We start from the raw sequence: 23,553 nt of genomic DNA, 5'->3' as shown, positions 1-23,553 counted from the left end.
GTCCTGAGTTCTCTGGAGCAGGTTTTCATCAACGATCTCTCTGTACTTTGCTTCGATCATCTTTCCCTCCATCCTGACTAGTCTCCCAGTCCCTGCTACTGAAAAGCATCCCCACAGCATGATGTTGCCACCACCATGCTTCACCGTAGGGATGGTATTGGCCATGTGATGAGCGTTGCCTGGTTTCCTCCAGATGTGACGCTTGGCATTCAGGCCAAAGAGTTCAATCTTGGTTTCATCAGACCAGGGAGTCTTGTTTCTCATGGTCTGATAGTCCTTTAGGTGCCTTTTGGCAAACTCCAAGAGGACCTGTATGTGCCTTTTATTGAGGAGTGGCTTCTGTCTGGCCACTCGATCATAAAGTGCTGCAGAAATGGTTGTCCTTTTGGAAGGTTCTGTCTTCTCCACAGAGGAACTGGAGCTCTCTCAGATTAACCATCGGGTTCTTGGTTACCTCCTTGACCAAGGCCCTTCTCCCCCAATTGCTCAGGTTGGCTGTGTGGCCAGCTCTCGGAAGAGTCTTGGTGGTTCCAAACGTCTTCCATTTAAGAATGATGGAGGCCAGTGTATTCTTAAGGACCTTCAATGCTGCCAAAATGTTTTGGTATCCTGTCTCGGAGCTCTACGGACAATTTCTTCGACCTCATGGCTTGGTTTTTGCTCTGACGTGCACTGTCAACTGTGGAACCTTATATAGACATGTGTGTTCCTTTCCAAATTATGTCGAACCAATTGAATTTGCACAGGTGGATTCCAATCAAATTATAGAAAAATCTCAGGGATGATCAATGGAAACAGGATGCACCTGAGCTCAATTTCGAGTCTCATAGTTAAGTAAATAAAAAAAAACATGTAATTCTAAAAACCTGTTTTCGCTTTGTCATTATGGGGCATTGTGTGTAGATTGATGAGGAATTTGTTTTATTTAATCCATTTTAGAATAAGGCTGTAAGATTTCAAAATGTGGAAAAAGTAAAGGCGTCTGAATACATCCCGAATGCACTGTATATGTTAGCCCTTGGCAGTGTCATCAGAAAGCACAGCATGGATTTTCACTGCTACGCAGACGATACACAGCTTTACATTTCTGTGTCACCAGAGGATTTTAGCTCCACGGATAAATGATTAGACCGTATTAGTGATTTATATACTTGGATGGCTCATAACTTCCTGGAGCTAAATGAAGACAAGACCAAAGTACATATTGTTGGAGCCAAAGCACAGAGACAGAATCTGGCCTCACATTGTAATTCACGTTCAATAAAGATGAAATACCATGTAAAAAAAACTAGGTATTTTGGTTATTAAACCCATCCACAATTGTGCACCCCAATACATGTCAGACATGCTTTTAAGTTATGTACCCAGTAGGTCCCTCAGGTCCTCTGACACTGGCCTTTTAACTATCCCAAAGCTTAGGACCAAGAGGCATGGAGAGGCAGCTTTTAATTACTGCCTCTAAAATAGCCTGCCAGAGAACCTGAGGGGGGCCGAAACTGTGGACATATTTAAGAGATCTTAAAACACATCTTTTTAGATTTGCTTTTCCTTTGGGTTCTTTTTAGTAATTTGGTTACTGTCATTCTTTTGTTTTAAATCTTATGTATGTTATGTAGTAAATATTTTATGTAGCCACCAAATATGGAGTTGTCACGGTTGTGTGGAGAGACGGACCAAGGCGCAGCGTAATAAAAGTTCCACATATTTATTTAAGTGAAACTTCCAAACAAAAAAAGAAACAAACAACAAACCGTAACATCAGAGGTGCTACATGCACTAACGCAAAACAAGATCCCACAAAAAAAAAACAGTCGGGAAATGGCTGCCTAAATATGATTCCCAATCAGAGACGACGCTAAACAGCTGCCTCTGATTGGGAACCATACCAGGCCAACATAGAAATACACCAACCTAGATTACCCACCCTAGTCACACTCCGACCTAACCAAAATAGAGAATAAAAAGTTTCTCTATGGTCAGGGCGTGACAGGAGTGTTATTCAGTAATGTGTTGTATTGGATTTTCCCTAAACATAACACTTTGAATTCAGGACAGGACGTGAAATGCTTTGCCAATTTTTTGCAGAATTATTTTTAGTGGCTTGTTGCAAAAAGGATGTATATTCTGCACAGGCTTCATTCTTTTCACTCTGTCAATTAGGTTAGGATTGTAGAGTAACTACAATGTTGTTGATCCATCCTCTGTTTTCTCCTATCACTACCGTTAAATTCTGTAACTGTTTTTAAAGTCACCATTGGCCTCATGGGGAAATCCCTGAGTGGTTTCCTTCCTCTCTGGCAACTGAGTTAGGACGGATGTCTGTATCCTTGTAGTGACTGGGTGTATTGATACACCATCTAAAGTGTAATTAATAACTTCACCATGCTCAAAGGGATATTTCATGTTTTATTTTTTTATTCTTACCCATCTACCAATGGGTGCCCTTCTTTGTGACATATTGGAAAACCTCCCTGGTCTTTGTGGTTGAATCTGTGTTTGAAATTAACTGCTTGACTGAATGACCTTATAGGTAATTGTATGAGGTAGTCACTCAAAATTCATGTTACACTAAGCATTTTAGACAGGCAGCCTAGGATAACATTTACAAGCGTGTACTGTATAACAGAGTCATAGACTGTTTCGACAACATGAAACACAACATTTCATTTCGACAACATTTGCGTTTCTCTACAAGTAGTGTGAGTCAACGTGTTTTCTTCTACTTACACACATTATGTTATCTCGCTCTTCATTACTCAATGCCTAGGTTTACCTCCAATGTACTCACATCCTACCTTACCTTTGTCTGTACACTATGCCTTGATTCTATGCTATTGTGCCCAGAAACCTGCTCCATTTTCTCTCTGTTCTGAACGTGCTAGACGGCCAGTTCGTATAGTCTTTAGCCGTACACTTATCATACTTCTCCTCTGTTCCTCTGGTGATGTGGAGGTTAATCCAGGTCCTGCAGTGCCTTGCTCCACTCCCACCCCCCAGGTGCTCTCATTTGTTGACTTCTGTAAACGTAAAAGCCTTGGTTTCATGCATGTTAACATTAGAAGCCTACTCCCTACGTTTGTTTTACTCACTGCTTCAGCACACTCTGCCAACCCAGATGTCTTAGCCGTGTCTGAATCCTGGCTTAGGAAAACCACCAAAAACCCTGAAATCTCCATTGCTAACTATAACGTTTTCCACTAAGATAGAACTGCCAAAGTGGGCGGTGTTGCAATCTACTGCAAAGATAGCCTGCAGAGTTCTGTCCTACTATCCAGGTCTGTACACAAACAATTTGAGCTTCTACTTCTAAAAATTCACCTTTCCAGAAACAAGTCTCTCACTGTTGCCGCTTGCTATAGACCTCCCTGCCCCCAGCTGTGCCCTCGATACCATATGTGAATTGATTGCCCCCCATCTATCTTCTGAGTTCGTGCTACTAGATGACGTAAACTGGGACATGCTTAACACCCCAGCCATCCTACAAACTAAGCTTGATGCCCTCAATCTCACACAAATTATCAATGAACCTACCAGGTACAAGCCCAAATCAGTAAACACGGGCACCCTCATAGATGTCATCCTAACTAATTCGCCCTCCAAATACACCTCTGCTGTTTTCAATCAAGATTTCAGCGATCACTGCCTCATTGCCTGCATCCGTAATGGGTCTGCGACCAAATGACCACCCCTTTTCACTGTCAAACGCTCCCTGAAACATTTCTGCGAGCAGGCCTTTCTAATCGACCTGGCCGGGGTATCCTGGAATGACATTGACCTCATCCCGTCAGTAGATGATGCCTGGCTATTCTTTAAAAGTGCCTTCCTCACCATCTTAAATAAGCACGCCCCTCTCAAAAAATGTAGAACTAGGAATAGATATAGTCCTTGGTTCACTCCAGACCTGTCTGCCCTTGACCAGCACAAAAACATCCTGTGGCGTTCTGCATTAGCATCGAATAGCCCCCATGACATGCAACTTTTTAGGGAAGTTAGGAACAAATATACACAGGCAGTTAGAAAAGCTAAGGCAAGCTTTTTCAAACAGAAATTTGCATCCTGTAGTACTAACTCATAAAAGTTCTGGGACACTGTAAAGTCCATGGAGAATAAGAGCACCTCCTCCCAGCTGCCCACTGCTCTGAGGCTAGGAAACACTGTCATCACTGATAAATTCACTATAATTGAGAATTTCAATTAGCATTTCTCTACGGCTGGCCATGCTTTCCACATGGCTACCCCTACCCTGGTCAACTGCCCGGCACCCTCCACAGCAACCCGCCAAAGCCCCCACCATTTCTCCTTTACCCAAATCCAGATAGCTGATGTTCTGAAAGAGCTGCAAAATCTGGACCCCTACAAATTACCCGGGCTAGACAATCTGGACCCTCTTTTTCTAAAATGATCTGCCGAAATTGTTGCAACCCCTATTACTAGCCTGTTCAACCTCTCTTTCGTATCGTCTGAGATTCCCAAAGATTGGAAAGCTTCCGCGGTCATCCCCCTCTTCAAAGGGGGTGACACTCTAGACCCAAACTGCTACAGACCGATATCTATCCTACCCTGTCTTTCTAAGGTCTTTCGAAAGCCAAGCTAACAAATAGATTACTGACCACTTCGAATCCCACCATACCTTCTCCGCTATGCAATCTGGTTTCAGAGCTGGTCATGGCTGCACCTCAGCCACGCTCAAGGTTCTAAACGACATCATAACCGCCATCGATAAGAGACATTACTGTGCAGCCGTATTCATCGACCTGGCCAAGGCTTTCGACTGTCAGTCACAACATTCTTATTGGCAGACTCGACAGCCTTGGTTTCTAAAATGATTGCCTCGCCTGGTTTACCAACTACTTCTCTGATATAGTTCAGTGTGTCAAATCGGAGGGCCTGTTGTCCGGACCTCTGACAGTCTCTATGGGTGTGCCACAGGGTTCAATTCTCGGGCCGACTCTCTTTTCTGTATACATCAATGATGTTGCTCTTGCGGCTGGTGATTCTCTGATCCACCTCTACGCAGACGACACCATTCTGTATACTTCTGGCCCCTCCTTGGACACTGTGTTAACTAACCTCCAGACAAGCTTCAATGCCATACAACTCTCCTTCCGTGGCCTCCAACTGCTCTTAAACGCAAGTAAAACTAAGTGCATGCTCTTCAATCGATCACTGCCCGCACCTGCTCGCCCGTCCAGCATCACTACTCTGGACAATACGTGGACAACTACAAATACCTGGGTGTCTGTTTAGGCTGTAAACTCTCCTTCCAGACTCACATTAAGCATCTCCAATCCAAAATGTAATCTAGAATCGGCTTCCTATATCGCAACAAAGCAACCTTCACTCATGCTGCCAAACAAAACTGACCATCCTACCGATCCTCGACTTCGGTGATGTCATCTATAAAATAGCCTTCAACACTCTACTCAACAAACTGGATGCAGTCTATCACAGTGCCATCCGTTTTGTCACCAAAGCCCCATACACTACCCACCATTGCGACCCGTACGCTCTCGTTGGTTGGCCCTCGCTTTATACTCGTCGCCAAACCCACTGGCTTCAGGTCATCTACAAGTCTCTGATAGGTAAAGCCCCGCCTTATCTCAGCTCACTGATCACCATAGCAGCACCCACTCATAGCACGCGCTCCAGCAGGTATATCTCACTGGTCACCCCCAAAGCCAATTCCTCCTTTAGTCGTCTTTCCTTCCAGTTCTCTGCTGCCCATGACTGGAACGAATTGCAAAAATCTCTGAAGCTGGAGACTCACATCTCCCTCACTAGCTTTAAGCACCAGCTGTCAGAGCAGCTTACAGATCACTGCACCTGTACATAGCCCATCTGTAAACAGCCCGTCTATCTACCTACCTCATCCCCATACTGGTATATATTTCTGTAATTATTTTGCTCCTTTGCACCCCAGTATCTCTACCTGCACATTCAACTTCTGCCGATCTACCATTCCAGCGTTTAATTGCTATATTGTAATTACTTCGACACCATGGCCTATTTATTTCCTTAACTTACCTCATTTGCACTCACTGTATATAGACTTTTTGTTTTCTTTTGTTCTACTGTATTATTGACTGTATGTTTTGTTTATTCCATGTGTAACTCTGTGTTGTTGTATGTGTCGAATTGCTACGCTTTATCTTGGCCAGGTCGCAGTTGCAAATGTGAACTAGTTCTCAACTAGCCTACCTGGTTAAATAAAGGTGAAATAAAAAATAAAATAAATTAAAATGTTCTTCTATCCTCGTGGGGATCTAAAATTAATTTCCTTTCAAAATCCAATTTCCCTAACCTTTAACCCAAACCCTAAACCTAACCACTTACCCTAACCCTAATTCTAACCCTAAACATTACCCCTCCGCTTAAAATAGCCTTTGTCCTCATGGGGATGTGGGAAACGACCCGACAAGGAAGAATGTTCCTTGTTAAATGGAAGATAAATGAAGACCAGACTCTTCCTAGAGCTGGCCACCCGGCCAAACTGAGCAATCGGGGGAGGAGGGCCTTGGTCAGGGAGGTTACCAAGAACCCGATTGTCACTCTGACAGAGCTCCAGACTTCCTCTGTGGAGATGGAAGAACCTTCCAGAAGGACAACCATCTCTGAGCACTCCACCAATCAGGCCTTTATGGTAGAGTGGCCAGATGGAAGCCACTCCTCAGTAAAAGGCACATAACAGCCCGCTTGGAGTTTCCTAAAAGGCACCTAAAGACTCTCAGACCATGAGAAACAAGATTCTCTGGTCTGATGAAACCAAGATAGAACTCTTTGGCCTGAATGCCAAGCATCACCTCAGAAGGAAAGCTGACGCCATCCCTACGGTGAAGCGTGGTGGCAGCATCATGCTGTGGGGATGTTTTTCAGTGGAAGGAACTGGGAGACTAGTCATGATTTGGGAAAAGATGAATGGAGCAAAGTACAGGGGGATCATTGATGAAAACCTACTCCAGAGCTCTCAGGACCTCAGACTGGGTCGAACGTACACCTTCCAACAGGACAACGACCCTAAGCACATAGCCAAGAGATATTCAGGAGTGGCAAGTGGGACAAGTCTCTGAATGTCCTTGAGTGGCTCAGCCAGAGCTCGGACTTGAACCCGATCGAACATCTCTGAGGAGACCTGAAAATAGCTGTGCAGCGACGCTCCCCATCCAACCTGACAGAGCTTGAGAGGATCTGCAGCGAAAAATGGGAGAACTCCCCAAATACAGGTGTGCCAAGCTTGTAGTGTCATACCCAAGAAGACTCGATGCTGTAATCACTGCCAAATGTGCTACAACAAAGTACTGATTAAAGGGTCTGAATACAGTAGGGCAAAAAAGTATTTGGTCAGCCACCAATTGTGCAAGTTCTCCCACTTAAAAAGATGAGAGGCCTGTAATTTTCATCATAGGTACACTTCAACTACGACAGACAAAATGAGGGGGAAAAATCCAGAAAATCACATTGTAAGATTTTTTATGAATTTATTTGCAAATTATGGTGGAAAATAAGTATTTGGTCAATAACAAAAGTTTATCTCAATACTTTGTTATATACCTTTTGTTAGCAATGACAGAGGTCAAACGTTTTCTGTAAGTCTTCACAAGGTTTGGGGTTGAGATCTGGAGACTGGCTAGGCCACTCCAGGACCTTGAAATGCTTCTTACGAAGCCACTCCTTCGTTGCCCGGGCGGTGTGTTTGGGATCATTGTCATGCTGAAAGACCCAGCCACGTTTCATCTTCAATGCCCTTGCTGATGGAAGGAGGTTTTCACTCAAAATCTCACGATACATGGCCCCATTCATTCTTTCCTTTACACGGATCAGTCGTCCTGGTCCCTTTGCAGAAAAACAGCCCCAAAGCATGATGTTTCCACCCCCATGCTTCACAGTAGGTATGGTGTTCTTTGGATGCAACTCAGCATTCTTTGTCCTCCAAACACGACGAGTTGAGTTTTTACCAAAAAGTTATATTTTGGTTTCATCTGACCATATGACATGTACTGGCTTAAGCAGGGGGACACGTCTGGCACTGCATGATTTGAGTCCCTGGCGGCGTAGTGTGTTACTGATGGTAGGCTTTGTTACTTTGGTCCCAGCTCTCTGCAGGTCATTCACTAGATCCCCCCGTGTTGTTCTGGGATTTTTGCTCACCGTTCTTTTGATCATTTTGACCCCACGGGGTGAGATCTTGCGTGGAGCCCCAGATCGAGGGAGATTATCAGTGGTCTTGTATGTCTTCATTTCCTAATAATTGCTCCCACAGTTGATTTCTTCAAACCAAGCTGCTTACCTATTGCAGATTCAGTCTTCCCAGCCTGGTGCAGGTCTACAATTTTGTTTCTGGTGTCCTTTGACAGCTCTTTGGTCTTGGCCATAGTGGAGTTTGGAGTGTGACTGTTTGAGGTTGTGGACAGGTGTCTTTTATACTGATAACAAGTTCAAACAGGTGCCATTAATACAGGTAACGAGTGGAGGACAGAGGAGCCTCTTAAAGAAGAAGATACAGGTCTGTGAGAGCCAGAAATCTTGCTTGTTTGTAGGTGACCAAATACTTAATTTCCACCATATTTTGCAAATAAATTCATAAAAGATCCTACAATGTGATTTTCTGGATTGTGTTTTCTCATTTTGTCTGTCATAGTTGAAGTGTACCTATGATGAAAATTACAGGCCTCTCTCATCTTTTTAAGTGGGAGAACTTGCACAATTGGTGGCTGACTAAATACTTTTTTGCCCCACTGTGTAAATGTGATATTTCCATTTTCTCATAAATGTGCAAATATTTCTAAAAACCTGTTTTTGCTTCATCATTATGGGGTATTTTGTGTAGATTGCTTTGCTGTCTCCAAACTGGACCAAATCTGAAAGAATACTCGATGTCTATGTTTGGGTTAAATCAAGGCCGGTCCAGATGTTTGTGGACGTTGAAATCAAGGCCGGTCGGGACTGGACCAAAAATATATATATATTTTTTTTAAGACGGCCCAAAAGACGCCGACATCGGCCCGTGCATAGTAAATAGCAAGACCATACGTTTTCATACCTGTGCTGTACTAGAAAGGCTTTTAGAGTTCAGAATGTCTCTAGAGAAAAGGATTGGTACTGTTCTAGATGTTAGAGTGATTAACTGATGACAGATCAATAGACTTATATTCACACAAAACAACAGAATTGCACTGCATCAGAGCATGTGAGATGAGTTGCGCTGTTGGAAATCCCCCTCCTTTCTCACTGACCGGTGTCTACGCACCGCTTCCGTGCTCCATGTCCTTTCCAACCGCTCCGCAAAAAAATGCTCCACGCTCAGAGGAACAAAAGAACTGCCTCTCCAAATTTGCTCCATTCATTAAAATCACAATTTAACCAACACCTATCTATTTTAGTGACTACCTGGACCTCCCATTTGGTTTTGAAGTAAACCATATGGATTTGAATGAAAAGTATTTGAAAAAAAGATGAAAAGGTAAATGTAAGAAGCACACATCATTTCAAATAGGATACATGTCATATTAAACAGCATATAACACTCTAAATAAGTCAGGAGCCAGACCGGGAGCCTAAGAAGGAACAAAAAATAATTATTTAGGCTATATTATTTCAAGGTTATAGCCTACAAAGAAATACATTGTGAAGCATTTGAGCGTGCGACACAATAGGCTGGTAAGGACATAAAGCGCTCAGCGTTTAAACAACATTTTGTTGTATTAATCATTATTGTTTATAAATTGCACATATAGGCTGTGACTTACCTAGAATTAAATGCGAATTAAACAAAAAATGACTTAGTGCCTTTGAATTCATTCACACTGTTTGGCCAGTGTTTGGCTTCAGGCTCATGTGATGATGCCTGGAGAGCCGGCCAGCAGCAGAGAATGTCCTCTCCTCAAGTGCAAAGCCACTGGGGATGCTAATCATACCAGGCTGGGCAGAGAAGCAGATTTTTATTTTTTTATACATACATACATACATACATACATGTAGACCTAAAAGTTTTTAGGCAAAATAAACCAATGCAAAAAAAGAAACGTGGAACGTATGCCAGGCCTATTGGGACAATGTCAAGTATGGCCTATTGTATAGATAATGGAACAAAAATGAACGAAACGTTTAAGAGATCTGATTTTTAGTTTATAAATACTTTGCTACAAAGACACTTAGTTTTATCTACCCACCTCGTTCCTTTCTGTTACCATGTGCACATAGTAAGTACAACCATCATGCTTTCGGGATACGTGTCTTTTCAGATTCCACATGGATTCTTTAGTTGTGGACACAACATCACCACACTACCTCTCTTGCTCTTGGTCCTCATCTTTGTAAGTCACCTTGATTTAGTGTGTTTTCTCAGTTTCTTTATGAAAATATTTCGAGAACTATGTGACTAGTGAAAGCAAGGGGCTATAGTAGCAAACAAGTAGACTACAAATGCATGCTGAGCCGGGCATGCCCTGAGCTCGTGTAGTGAGCGCTACTGGAGCAAAGTTGGAGTGGGTGAGAAGGCGGACCGCTCCAGCCTTTGGGATCGCTCCGCTCCAGTTCCACTCTCATAGTATCCACTGCATCAGTGTCAGTACAGTTACAGTGCCTTCAGTTGTGTTACAACAGTATTCAACCCCTTTGTTATGACAAGCCTAAATAAGTTCAGCAGTTCAGAATGTGCTTAACAAATCACATAAGTTGCATGGATTCACTCTGTGTGCACAGTAGTGTTTAACATGAATTTTGAATGACTACCTCATCTCTGTAACCCACATACAATTATCTGTAAGGTCCATCAGTCGAATTTCGACCACAAAGACCAGGGAGGTTTTCCAATGCCTTGCAAAGAAGGGCACATATTGGTTGATGGGTGAAAACAGTATCCCTTTGAGCATGGTAAAGTTATTAATTACACTTTGGGTGCATTGATACACTATCCTGTCACGAGAAAGATTCAGGCATCCTCAGTTGCTAGAGAGGTTTCTGGAGAGGAAGGAAACCACCCAGAGATTTCACCATGAGGCCAATGGGGACTTTAAAACAGTTACCGAGTTTAATGGCTGTGATAGAAGAAAACTGAGGATGGATCAACAACATTATAGTTACTCCACAATACTAACATAATTGACAGCATGAACATAAGGAAGCATCCTTTGCAACAAGGCACTAAAATAATACTGAAATAATACCGCGGCTGAAATCTAGTTAGTTTTTTTGTTTTGGCTCTGTACTTCAGAATTTTAGATTGAAAAGAGGTTAAAATTGAGGTTATTTGAGGTTATTTCTCTCCATATCAGGTGAACTGTTTAGAAATTAGAGCACTTTTTGAAATGACATGTAAATTCGATTTCTTTATTTCATTTACAATTACATTTGCAAACATTTCTAAAAACGTTTTCACTTTGTCATTATGGAGTATTGTGTGTAGATAGGTTAGAAAAAACATACATTTATCCACAACAAAATGTGGAATGAGTCAAGAGCTATGACTACTTTCTGAAGGCACTGTATAATCTGTTACAACACACAGAGAATCCCCAGTGAATCAGTAGATGAGAGAACAATCATTCCCCTCGGGGTGAATAACAATCGCCCGCTGGCCAAATCTCACAAAACATACATAACAGTAGAAACGAATAGATTAGCCTACTGTAGCAAAGTAACACCGTAACTGCTACATTAGCCTAGCACAGTCAGTCACACTGGAGCTGCTACATTAGCCTAGCACAGTCAGTCACACTGGAGCTGCTACATTAGCCTAGCACAGTCAGTCACACTGGAGCTGCTACATTAGCCATGCACAGTCAGTCACACTGGAGCTGCTACATTAGCCTAGCACAGTCAGTCACACTGGAGCTGCTACATTAGCCTAGCACAGTCAGTCACACTGGAGCTGCTACATTAGCATAGCACAGTCAGTCACACTGGAGCTGCTACATTACATCATCATGCTGCGTGTTGGGATGCTGCGGGGACTTGCTTCCATTCAGCCACGAGCATTAGTGAGGTCGTGCACTGATGTTGGGTGATTAAGCCTGGCTCCCAGTCGGCATTCCAATTCATCCCAAAGGTGTTCAATGGGGTTGAGGTCAGGGCTCTGTGCAGGCCAGTCAAGTTCTTCCACACTGATCTCGACAAACCATTTCTGTTTTGACCCTGCTTTGTGCAAGGGGATATTGTCATGCTGAAACAGGAAAGGGCCTTCCCCAAACGGTTGCCACAAAGTCCAGAATGTCACTGTTTGCTGTAGAGTTAATTTCCCTTCACTGGAGCTAAGGGGCCTAGCCCGACCTATGGAAAAACAGTCCCAGATCCTTATTCCTCCTCCACCAAACTTTATAGTTGGCACTATGCATTGGGGCAGGTAGTGTTCTACTGGCATCCGCCACACCCAGATTCATCCGTTGGACTGCCAGATGGTGAAGCGGGATTCATCACTCCAAAGTTTCCACTGCTCCAGAGTCAAATGGCGGTGAGCTTTCCACCACTCCAACTGACATTTGGCATTGCACATAGTGATCTTAGGCTTGTGTGCAGCTGCTCGGCCATGGAAGCCCATTTCATGAAGCTCCTGACTAACAGTTATTGTTGCTTCCAGAGGCAGTCTGGAACTTGGTAGTGAGGACAGACTATTGTTATGCGCTTCAGCACTCGGTGGCCCCGTTCTGTGTTTTGTGTAGCCTACCACTTCGTGGCTGAGCCGTTGTTGCTCCTAGACATTTCTACTTCACAATAACAGCACTTACAGTTGACCAGGGAAGAAATTTTACCAACTGACTTGTTGGAAAGGTGGTATCCTATGATGGTGCCATGTTGAAAGTCACTGAGCTCTTCAGTAAGGCCATTCTACTGGCAATGTTTATCTATGGCGATTGCATGGCTGTGTGCTCGATTTTATACACCTGTCAGCAACGGGTGTGGCTGAAATAGCTGAATCCACAAATTTGAAGGGGTGTCCACATACTTTTGTATATATAGTGTATTTATGCGTCTAACTTTCTCACTCATCATTATTCATGATTCGGTAGCATCCACATTAATGTAGAAGTGTTTAGAAACATATTCTTATTTACAATAAAAGTGACTCCAAAATGACACAATACATTATTTACCATTAATTTCTGTTGGGCAGAAAATAATCTGAAACGCAACCAAAACAAACAGCAAATGCATCCAACAAGTTTGTGGAGTCAAAAGCTTGATGTAATCATTGAGTGCTAGGAATATGGGACCAAATACTAAACTTTTGACTACTTTAATACACACAAGTGTGTCTCATACTTTTGGTCCTCTAAAATGTAGGGAATATTTACAAAAGTGCTGTAATGTATAAACGGTTCACCCAGTATGGATTGAAATACCCTCAAATTAAAGCTGACCGTCTGCACTTTAACCTCACAGTCATTGTATCATTTTAAATCCAAAGTGTTGGAGTACAGAGCCAAAACAAAAAATGTCACTGTCCCAATACTTTTGAAGCTTTCTGCTTTACTGATTGAGCTGGTACACCATCATCATGTACAAATGATAACTGACCATTCCAGCCCCTCCATATCCTCAGACTCCCGTCTTTCCCCTTCAGTCACGCAAGTTTAAAACGGTTGTCTTAAGGCAATTTTACACACTGTCATGAAGGGATCAATAAGCTAAATAACAGTCATTAAGGAAGCGCTGAGTGAATTGATTTGACACTGAAAGAAGTTGATCTCCTTTTTAACTGGTTGTCCTTTCGGATAAGCAGAGTGATGGGAAATGGCACAACATAAATCCGGGGGTGCGTTCAGTTCGGTTCAATGTTTACTACGTTTGTGTGACTGTTTGTACTAAACGACACAATTCCCCAAAACAGTGGGCAGCATTCATATTATGAAATACATCTGCTCCCGTTTGATGGATGTGGCGTGGTCAATTTGAGTTTGACCATTTTTAAATTGCAAAACTCATGCAGCACACCATACACGATTGTCCTCTGGGCCATCATAATCATGCCGTACTTGAAATGGTCGTACAGTACAGTACAATTTCCTTTGAATGAAACTTTTAACACCGTTCTGTCGTACTGAGTGTAGAATCCTTTGTTTGACCTGTGACCTCAAACTTTAGTTACTCGTATGTCTTCTGTTCTGAGAGATGTTACTTAGAGAATCCCTCCCTTACTTAGAGAATTCCTCCCTATCTGTCTATCCCCTCCCCTTCCTCTTTCCATTTCTGTGTCTGTCTCTCTCTCTCTCTTATGGCTGTTCCTCTGTTCCCTTTGTTATCTGTGTCTGTCTGACTTTGTCTGTCAATCTCTGTCACTCTGCCTCTCTCTGTCACTCGCTTTCTATCTGCAAGGGCCGCTCCTCTGTCACCACATCACCATGGCAACGTCATGTCACTCTGTCCCTGTTGCCGGCTGTCTGTATCTTTAATTACGTTCAGACAAAAGTCGGTGTCTTGTGTTTTTTTTCTATCTAATTCTTTTTCACATTCTCCCCATCGGAACGTCCCTCCCAGCTCGGGCTGCGTGATTAGCGTTCGTCGGAGGGATTTGCATAAGAACAGTGAGACCGTGGCGGCGGCGCTGTGGCATAGGAGACCCCAGGAGAGATTAGCGACATTAGCATGCTGGAGCCTACAGGGCTCAAGCTACAGCTAACGGTGTCTATGCAGGAGATTGTCTGACTTGTTCTGCTACTCACAGACAGGCTCTATACAAAGAAACATGGACAGTTGGAAGTTGGACATAAGTTTCCTATGGACCTAGTACTTACTCTGTCCTTAGGGTCCCCAGACCTGGGCTAGGTTAAGTTCAAGTCTTTTTAGTGTTAGTGTTACAAGAGCTGCTTGTTTGCCAAGGGGCATGTCTTGACTTCCTGTCCGCCTATGGGGTCGTTGGCTTGGGGATTTTATATGCCTTTGACAGGAAAGGGAAATACATGAATTCATCTCAATACCCATACCACTAAACACATCTGACCCCAGAGATGAGATTGAGCTGATCACTCATTCTCAGAGAATCACCTCCTTGTAAAATGGGAATTGTACTGCAGGACTGATGGTCACTCCTGAGGTCCGGAATGCAATCACTTCACTGTACTGAAGGGAATCAACATTGAGGGAATGGAGTGAAAATCACAGCCACACACATACATACATACATACATACATTCATTCATTCATTCATTCATTCATTCATTCAGACTCACTCTGTGTCACAGTCCATCAGCAGCAATGCCCAGCCTTGGCTGAGAAACTTGCTTGGCCTAGCCTGGGGTTGAGACCACCACACAGCTTGGATTGGCCTCAGCCATAAATAGGCAGCAATATTTCGCTGACAGTGGTGTGAGTGCGCAGATACATCACAGAGAGAGGCCACCGCTATCATCAGAGGATATAGAGGGAGAGGCACGCTGTCCATCTTCCTCCTCTGGGCAGGAGTCTGGCACAGAGACAACACAGGGCACAGAGTTGGCGGCTGACCTAGGGTTGTCACTAGTTACCACAGCCAAAAAGTCTTAACTATGGCTAAACCCCGTCTACTTCTACAATTTCCCTTCTTAAAATCTGCTTTAAACCCTAACCTTAACCACACTGCTAACACTATGTCTAATCCTAACCTTAAATGATGACCAAAAAGATTGTTAAAAGAGGAGAGGACCCCACGCGCCTGCTGTGTCACGCACACAAGCAAACACACCCACATGCATTCAGCGTTGGGTCATTTTCCTTGTGTGATTATCCTATGTAGATTTAAAGGTGAGCCTCGGTTGTTTGAGATGATCCTGTCAGCTAGACGGAGGACCGTTATGACACAACATCCCCCTTGTATGTTCTACTACTCTGCTCCTCGTGGGAACTTCTAGGCTGGGATGAGGGGCCTTGTCTCTCGCAGTTGACCTGTGCTGGATGAGGTGTATATAACAGTGCGTCTTTTTCCAATGAGTGTGTGGGTGTTTGCCTGTTGTGCACAAATGGCTGTGTTCATTTCGCTCATTGACAAAGATCAATCTCTCTCTTCCATTTCTCTTTCCCTCTCCTCTTTTTCTTTCCCTTTCTTTACCAATTTTCTTCACCTCTATTTTCTCCCTCTCTTTCTATCTCTAGCTGGCTGCCCAGACTCTCTCATAACAGAGTTGCATCACTTCCGAGCCCTAGGTGATGAACAGGTGAGTCCTGAACAGTGACCCCAAACAAACAAACTCCTATCTATCCTATCTAGAGGGAAACTAGCATCCCCACCGCCACCCAGCATCAACCTCAGCCTTCCTGTCTCACTCAGGTCACAAGGGAAATATGCTCCTGGTCTCTCTGTCACATCTAACAGTGCTTTAATTGTCTCATCTGGTGCTACAATACAGTGTCTGCCACTATCCTGGTGTTGTAAGCTCCATGCTCTACAAACTGAGCTACCAGCCCACCCTTCAACTAGCCTAACATCCGTCCCAAATGAGCAACATCTCTCGCTCTCTCTCCATCCATCTCACAGCACCTCAGCCAGGAAGAGCAGGAGTCGGTTTTAAGAGGGAGTGTCTGATTCTCTACTCTACCACTCAATACTCTTCATTCACCCCCTCTGCCAGGGGTATTCAAATCTGACCCTACAAGGTAGTGGAAAGCAGTGGATCTGGCTTTGAATTTGAGTGCCCTATACTCCTCCTTATCTTACACACTTCTATACTTCCACTGTAAAATAGTGTCATTTTGAAGTAGCTTACTAATAAGGGAAATTATAAACAATAAGGACCATGCGCCATTGTTCACTCCTGAGACTCTTCAGGCAAACATACTCTCTTCAACATTATTTCAATTTACTCCGACATAGGATTAGCACATTTGCAATAGTAAGCATAATGAAGTGATGAAACGATGCTCCTGTTGCATGAGTGAGTTATTGGCGGGGCTTTGAATTCTGAAAATGAATGCTTAGCCAACTCTAAGCTTGCCCTGTGGTTCCATTGCTCAGTGAAACGCGCCACTCTGAAAGCATAAGTGATGTGAACCGGATGGTTAAAAGCCCCTTCTGAGCTGAGCCTTTATACAGATGTATGATTGAGGCATGCATCAATTAGCCTTGTCACGGAGACACAATTAGCATGACTATGTGTCTGGTCATAATGCTGTGTGTGTGTGTGTGTCTGTGGTTGTGTGTATATTGTGTGTGCATATGCATGAGTGCACCTCTCTTTTGCCCCTGCCTTTTTCCTTCTCTCAATAAATGTCAATAAAATGATGCTTAATAAAGACATGAAATACCATATTGTCGAAGCGGAAATTCATTTACTTCAAATCCATCAAAAACGGATAATGAAATAATGAATGAATCTCTCTCTCTCGCTGTGTGTATATCAGTATGAGCGGTACCAGCAGTATGCAGCCGAGGAGTGTCTCCTCCAGATGGGAGGAGTGTTGTGTCCAGCCCCTGGATGTGGAGCAGGCCTGCTGCCTGAGGAGGACAAGAGGATGATCCAGTGTCTGCTCAGCAACGGGTTGGGATGCGGGGTGAGACATGCATACGCGCAAGCACACAACACGTGAAGAGATGTCGTTATAAAACGAGTTGCATGATGTTCTCTAATTAGCCACCCGATTTAAAGATTAGGAGATAGTATACATTAGTGCCGACTGATTGCATGTTTGCAAACACCACCATCTTCATCACAGGGGAGCAGAATTGGGGTCGCTACAGGGCTCATCGCTCACCTACAGTATCTCAGTCTCTATCTCAATCTCTCCATCTATCTGTCTCCACTAACAGCAGCCTGGCTTAGAGAGGAAGAGAGAGGGAGGGAGGGAGGGAGCAAGCATACATACATGTGTGTGTAGCCATAAGATCCCAGGTGGCATTGAGCGAAAGCAAGCAATACAGGTGTAGAAGCACAGTGGCTAGGAGTTTTTCCTGGCCACTGTGCTTCTACACCTGCATTGTTTGGAGTTTTAGGCTGGGTTTCCGTACAGCACCTTGATATGTCAGCTGATGTAAGAAGGGCTTTAGAAATACATTTGATTTGACTGAGAGGGTGGTGGTGTGTGTGTGTGTGTGCACATTCATTCCAGTCCATCCAGAGGTCTGTGGGAAGCAGATAAAGCCTCTATAAGTGTCAGGCTGCTACTTTAAGACAAGGATCCTATCACTTTAACACTCCCCCAGATGCAGTTCTCTTTTTGGGGGGTGGGGGGTGGTGCTTAAGGCCTTAGGATACTGGTGAGCTGGCTTCTCTTAAAGACACCACATCCAGAAATCAATATTGCCCGCTTCCCTGTCTTTTTCATGTCGTCCCTGCTAGTGTTTGTGAGCTGGCTTTAGGAGCCCCTTGCTGCAGCTCTGGTACGTCGTACAGCTCAGATGGGCCCTGGCGGACCCGGCTGCAGCCGCAGGGTACAATAGACACTGGTCAGCAGAGGAGACCTGTAAACATGCAATAGGACATTTTATCTCTGTGGACCATGCAGGTCCTAGTCTCATCCACCAGCCGGCTCTCGGTTGCAATTAGCCTGGGGACGAGGTTAAACGAGCCCGAGCACTGAATCTGAGCGCAGACACGGGAGGTGGGCTGTAGGGTTGGATAGGGAGAACTGCAGGGTGTGTGTGGGTGTTCGTATACTGTGTGTGTGTCTGTCTGTGTTAAAGAGATGATGGTGAAATATTCCTCTGTCTTTGGTACTCCAGTGTGCTTGTCTGTGTGATTTTTAGTTAGCAGATGTACAGCAAGAGAGTATCTTTGTTTTGTGTCTTGAGTGATGTGATTGTGTGAGAGTCAGAGACTCTTTTCTTCTGACGGTGCTTTCAGAAAGGATTCACACCCCTGGACTTTTTCCACATTTTGTTGTGTTACAAAGTGGTTTCAAAATGGATGTAATTGTAATTTTTCTGTCAACAATCTACACAAAATATTATAATGGAAGAAAGAATCTAATTTATTTATGAATAAATATTTATTTCTGAAAAATAAAACACTAATATATCTTCATTAGGTAAATATTCAACCCCCTGAGTCAATACATGTTAGAGACAACTTTGGCAGCGATTACAGGTGTGAGTCTTTCTAGGTCTCTGAGTTTTCCACACCTGGATTGTGCAACATTTGCCCATTTATTATTATTTTTTTTAATGATTCAAGCTCTGTCAAATTGGTTGTTTAATCATTGCTAGACAACCATTTTAAGGTCTTGCCATAGACTTTCAAGCAGATTTAAGTCATAACAGTAACTCTGCCACTCAGGAACTTTCGCTGTCTTCTTGGTGAGCAACTCCAATGTAGATTTGGCCATGTGTTTTAAGTTATTGTCCTGCTAAAAGGTGAATTCATCTCCCAGTGTCTGGTGGAAAGCCGACTGAACCAGGTTTCCTCTAGGGTTTTGCCTGTACTTAGCTCCATTCCCTTTATTTTTTATCCTGAAAATGTCCCCAGTCCTTAACGATTACAAGCATAGCCATAACATGATGCAGCCACCCCTATGCTTGAAAATATGAAGAGTGGTACTCAGTGATGTGCTGTGTTGGATTTGCCCCAAACATAACACTTTTTTTTATTCAGGACAAAAAGTGAATTGCTTTGCCACATTTTTTGCAGTATTACTTTAGTGCCTTGTTGCAAACAAGTTCCATGTTTTGGAATATTTTTATTCTGTACAGGCTTCCTTCTTTTCACTCTGTCAATTAGGTTAGTTTTGTGGGGTAACTAACATGTTGATCCATCCTCAGTTTTCTCTTATCACAGCCATTACACAACTCTGTAACTGTTCTAAAGTCACCATTGGCCTCGTGGTAAAATCCCTGAGCGGTTTCCTTCCTCTCCGGCACCTGAGTTAGGAAGGACTCCGGACGCCTGTATCTTTGTAGTGACTGGGTGTATTGATACACCATCCAAAATGTAATTAATAACTTCACCATGCTCAAAGGGATATTCAATGTCTGTTTGGAGCCCTTCTTTGTGAGGCATTGTAAAAACCTCCCTGGTCTTTGTGGTTGAATCTGTGTTGGAAATGCACTGCTAGACCTTAAATATAATTGTATGTGTGGGGTACAAAAATCATCTTAAACGCCATTATTGCACACAGAGTGAGTCCATGCAACTTATTATGTAACTTGTTAAGCAACGTTTTACTCCTGAACTTATTTAGGCTTGCCATAACAAAAGGGTCTTATACTTATTAACCCAAGACATTTCAGGTTTTTATTTTTCATTCATTTGTAAAAATGTCAAACATCATTCCACTTTGACATTATAGGTTATTGTTTGACCAGTGACAAAACGATCTCAATTATTTTAAATTCAGGCTGTAACACAACAAAATGTAGAAAATGTCAAAGGGTGTGAATTCTTTCTTGAATGCACTTTATATGAGAGAGAGATGAAGCGAGAGATTGCGAGAAAGGAAGGGTGCCAGGGAGGGCAGAAGGGGACGACTTTGCCACTTCATCAGTAAGATCTCTCACAGAGCTCTTCTTAGAGCTTCACAAGAATGCTCTAATTTAGAAGAGTTCCCAGTGCTGCTGTCACCCTCAGTTCAAAACTTCACATGTGCCATATGATTCTGCACTGAGACAGACACTGCAGTGTGCTGAATCTACATTACAATATGATACCCACCCAATACTGAGCAACAGCACAGGGCTGCACATCACTTAATGTTGACTTACAAAGGCTATGTCAGTTTTTGTGACTGTGTGTGTGTGTGTTTTCAGTGCATGTGTGTATGTTTACCCTCTGAGGGTGCTGTCTGGGGTGCTGTGATCCGTTGTGTTGCTCGGTGAAGGGAGGCGAGGGGAAATAGGTTTGTCAGCCACCGGAACCCTGCTGCAAACCTTCATGAGTCTTCCACACTCCACTGGGCAGCTCTGTCTCTGTACCAGCCACGCAACCCACCCACTGGCCAACCCTCAACCCAGCCGCAAACCTTCGCCCCAACCGGCCCCCGGCCCAACTCGGCTAGACAAATGACTTAAACTTAGAGGTGAGGATTTTCTCCTGACCAAGAGACCTGATCAGGAGGAAAAGAGACCTGTCATAGGCTCTTGCTGTCATATAGTAATAATTTGAGTTTATTATAACCGTAGTGATATGAAGCTTCTTGCTGAAGTGAGACTTAAGACAAGTTACTGTTGAATGTTACAGAAAACCATTCAAAATGACTTCACAGAAAATCAGGTCACCGTGCTACAGTGCAGTGTAGTGACGCGTCCTGCGACTCCTCACTTCTCATCGCCTCGTGTCTCAGACAAGCTTTGGTGCATACGCCACGGGCGTTTGATGAAGCGACTGTTCAGAGTTCTCTGCCGAAGATGATGATGGAGGCTCATCTGAGGGAAGAGTGGGAAAGAACGAGGGAGGGGGAGGAAGAAAGCGCCTGTCAGAAGCTCCCCTCTTCTCCCCTTGTCCCATCACAGGCGGCGCCATACAGGAGTTTGGAAACAAAGAGGCGTCTGTCCCCCAGACCTGAGAGGAGAGCTGCTATCAGTCACACTTAAAAACAGCAGATAATAAAAGAAAGAAACAGCGACAAGCCCCCTCTCCTTCAAAACTCCAGCCCCTTTGATGAAGTGCAAAATCACTGTTGCGCTTCAAAAGATGGAGTCGAGCTAAAAATACAAAGCATCTTTCTAGATTCCTAGTTAATCCCGGTTGTGAAAGGATTCGGTGTATATCAGCTCCCTACTTCCACATGCAGGCTGGGTGGCTCCTAGTTGGGGAGCGTATAGAGATGGCGCCACCCACTGTCTATCTTAGGAACTTGTATACAACCTGTGGGAGAAGATACAGCCAGTCATTAAATGCCTTGAAACCAGGGGTGCGTCTTAATAGTAAAAAAAAAAAGACTTTATCTCCACGTCTCCTTTCCTTCACCTGCAGTTTTGTGATGGAACTATACCGATGAAAGCAAATTCATGGCTGGCGTCCATTGGAAAGGAAAGGGAGCCACTATAAAGTATTAAGAAGCATCCCAGTTCAGGGTTTCAGTGTGACTGAATGGGATCATATTATTAAGGCAACATTTTGCGTGTCTTCTTTCAGTTTGTGTTCTGCCGTGACTGTAAGGAAGGATTCCACGAGGGGGAATGTCATGTGAGGTCATCACCTGTCTCAGGAGGAGCCCTGCAGGTAACTGAGCCAATCAGCTGTGTGCTGCTCACTGTTGCACTGTCTCTGCTGCCCCCTACAGTCCACATGGCCAGCATTAGTATCTAAAAAGGGGACACTGAAACATACTTGTAATGGCTCATAATTCAGAGTTTAATTTATTAATTAATTTTGAGATATGAAATGTTTTATGTATGACTCGAGTTTTAAAACATGCCACAAGATGGCATTCCTAAATCAACCAAATTTCAGCACACTATTCACTGTATCCACTAAAGAAATAAACCCCCAGTCTCTCACACCCCCACCCCTGGTCTGGTCTCTCTTCACTCTCTCCCTTGACCTCCCGCCCCAGGGTTATGTAGTGGATGAGGAGGCAGCTCTTCAGGCTCGGTGGGAGCAGGCCTCGCAGGAGACTATAGACGAGACCACCCGTCCATGTCCACATTGCAAGGTCCCAGTGGAGAAGAGTGGTAAGGCACTGCACATCCCTCCATCTCACTCCATCCATTTTCTGATCCTTATTCCAATATATACATACACTACCGGTCAAAAGATTTAGAACACCTACTCATTCAAGGGTTTTTCTTTATTTTTACTATAATCTACATTGTAGAATAATAGGGAAGACATCAACATGATGAAATAACACATATGGAATCATGTAGTAACCAAAAAAGTGTTAAACAAATCAAAATATATTTTATATTTGAGATTCTTCAAATAACCAGCTTTGCACTTGATTGGCATTCTGTCAATCAGCTTCATGAGGTTGTCACCTGGAATTCATTTCAATTAACAGGTGTGCCTTCTTTAAAACTAAATTGTGGAATTTCTTTCCTTCTTAATGTGTTTGAGCCAATCAGTTGTGTTGTGACAAGGTGGGGGGGGGGGGGGGGGGGTATACAGAAGATAGCCCTATTTGGTAAAAGACCAAGTCCATATTAAGGCAAGAACAGCTCAAATTAGCAAACAGTCCATCATTACTTTAAGTCATGAAGGTCAGTCAATCCGGAACATTTCAAGAACTTTGAAAGTTTCTTCAAGTGCAGTCACAAAAACCATCAAGCGCTATGATGAAACTGGCTCTCATGAGGAACTCCACAGGAATGGAAGACCCAGAGTTACCTCTGCTGTAGAGGAGAAATTCATCAGAGTTACGAGCCTCCGAAATTGCAGCTCAAATAAATGCTTCAGAGTTCAAGTAAGAGACACATCTCAACATCAACTGTTCAGAGTAGACTGGGTGAATCAGGCCTTCATGATGAAATTGCTGCAAAGAAACCACTACTAATGGACACCAATAAGAAGATGAGGCTTGCTTGGGCCAAGAAACATGAGCAATGGACATTAGACCGGTGGAAATTTGTCCTTTGGTCTGGATTCCAAATTGGAGCTTTTTGGTTCCAGCCGCCATGTCTTTGTGAGACACAGTGTGGATGAACGGATGATCTCCGTAAGTGTATTTCCCACCGAAGAGCATGGAGGAGGAGGTGTTATGGTGTGGTGGTGCTTTGCT

General features: G+C 43.6%; 1 protein-coding gene across 2 annotated transcripts in view; it reads left to right on the top strand.

The window, feature by feature from the left end:
- prkn (parkin RBR E3 ubiquitin protein ligase) overlaps nt 1–23,553 on the top strand; it is a 123,397-nt gene that overhangs the window by 99,055 nt on the left and 789 nt on the right. For both annotated transcript variants that reach the window (XM_036983069.1, XM_021608414.2), the window contains 4 exons: nt 16,060–16,121; nt 17,305–17,454; nt 21,969–22,055; nt 22,390–22,507. In XM_036983069.1, coding sequence (XP_036838964.1) covers nt 16,060–16,121; nt 17,305–17,454; nt 21,969–22,055; nt 22,390–22,507 — 417 coding nt within the window. The remainder of the gene's footprint in view (nt 1–16,059; nt 16,122–17,304; nt 17,455–21,968; nt 22,056–22,389; nt 22,508–23,553) is intronic.

This window comes from Oncorhynchus mykiss, chromosome 1 (genome assembly GCF_013265735.2).
Source record: "Oncorhynchus mykiss isolate Arlee chromosome 1, USDA_OmykA_1.1, whole genome shotgun sequence".
In the NCBI taxonomy this organism is placed as follows: Eukaryota; Metazoa; Chordata; class Actinopteri; order Salmoniformes; family Salmonidae; genus Oncorhynchus; species Oncorhynchus mykiss.
Note: the sequence above shows the minus strand (reverse complement) of the source record. Positions and strands in the feature narration are given on the sequence as shown.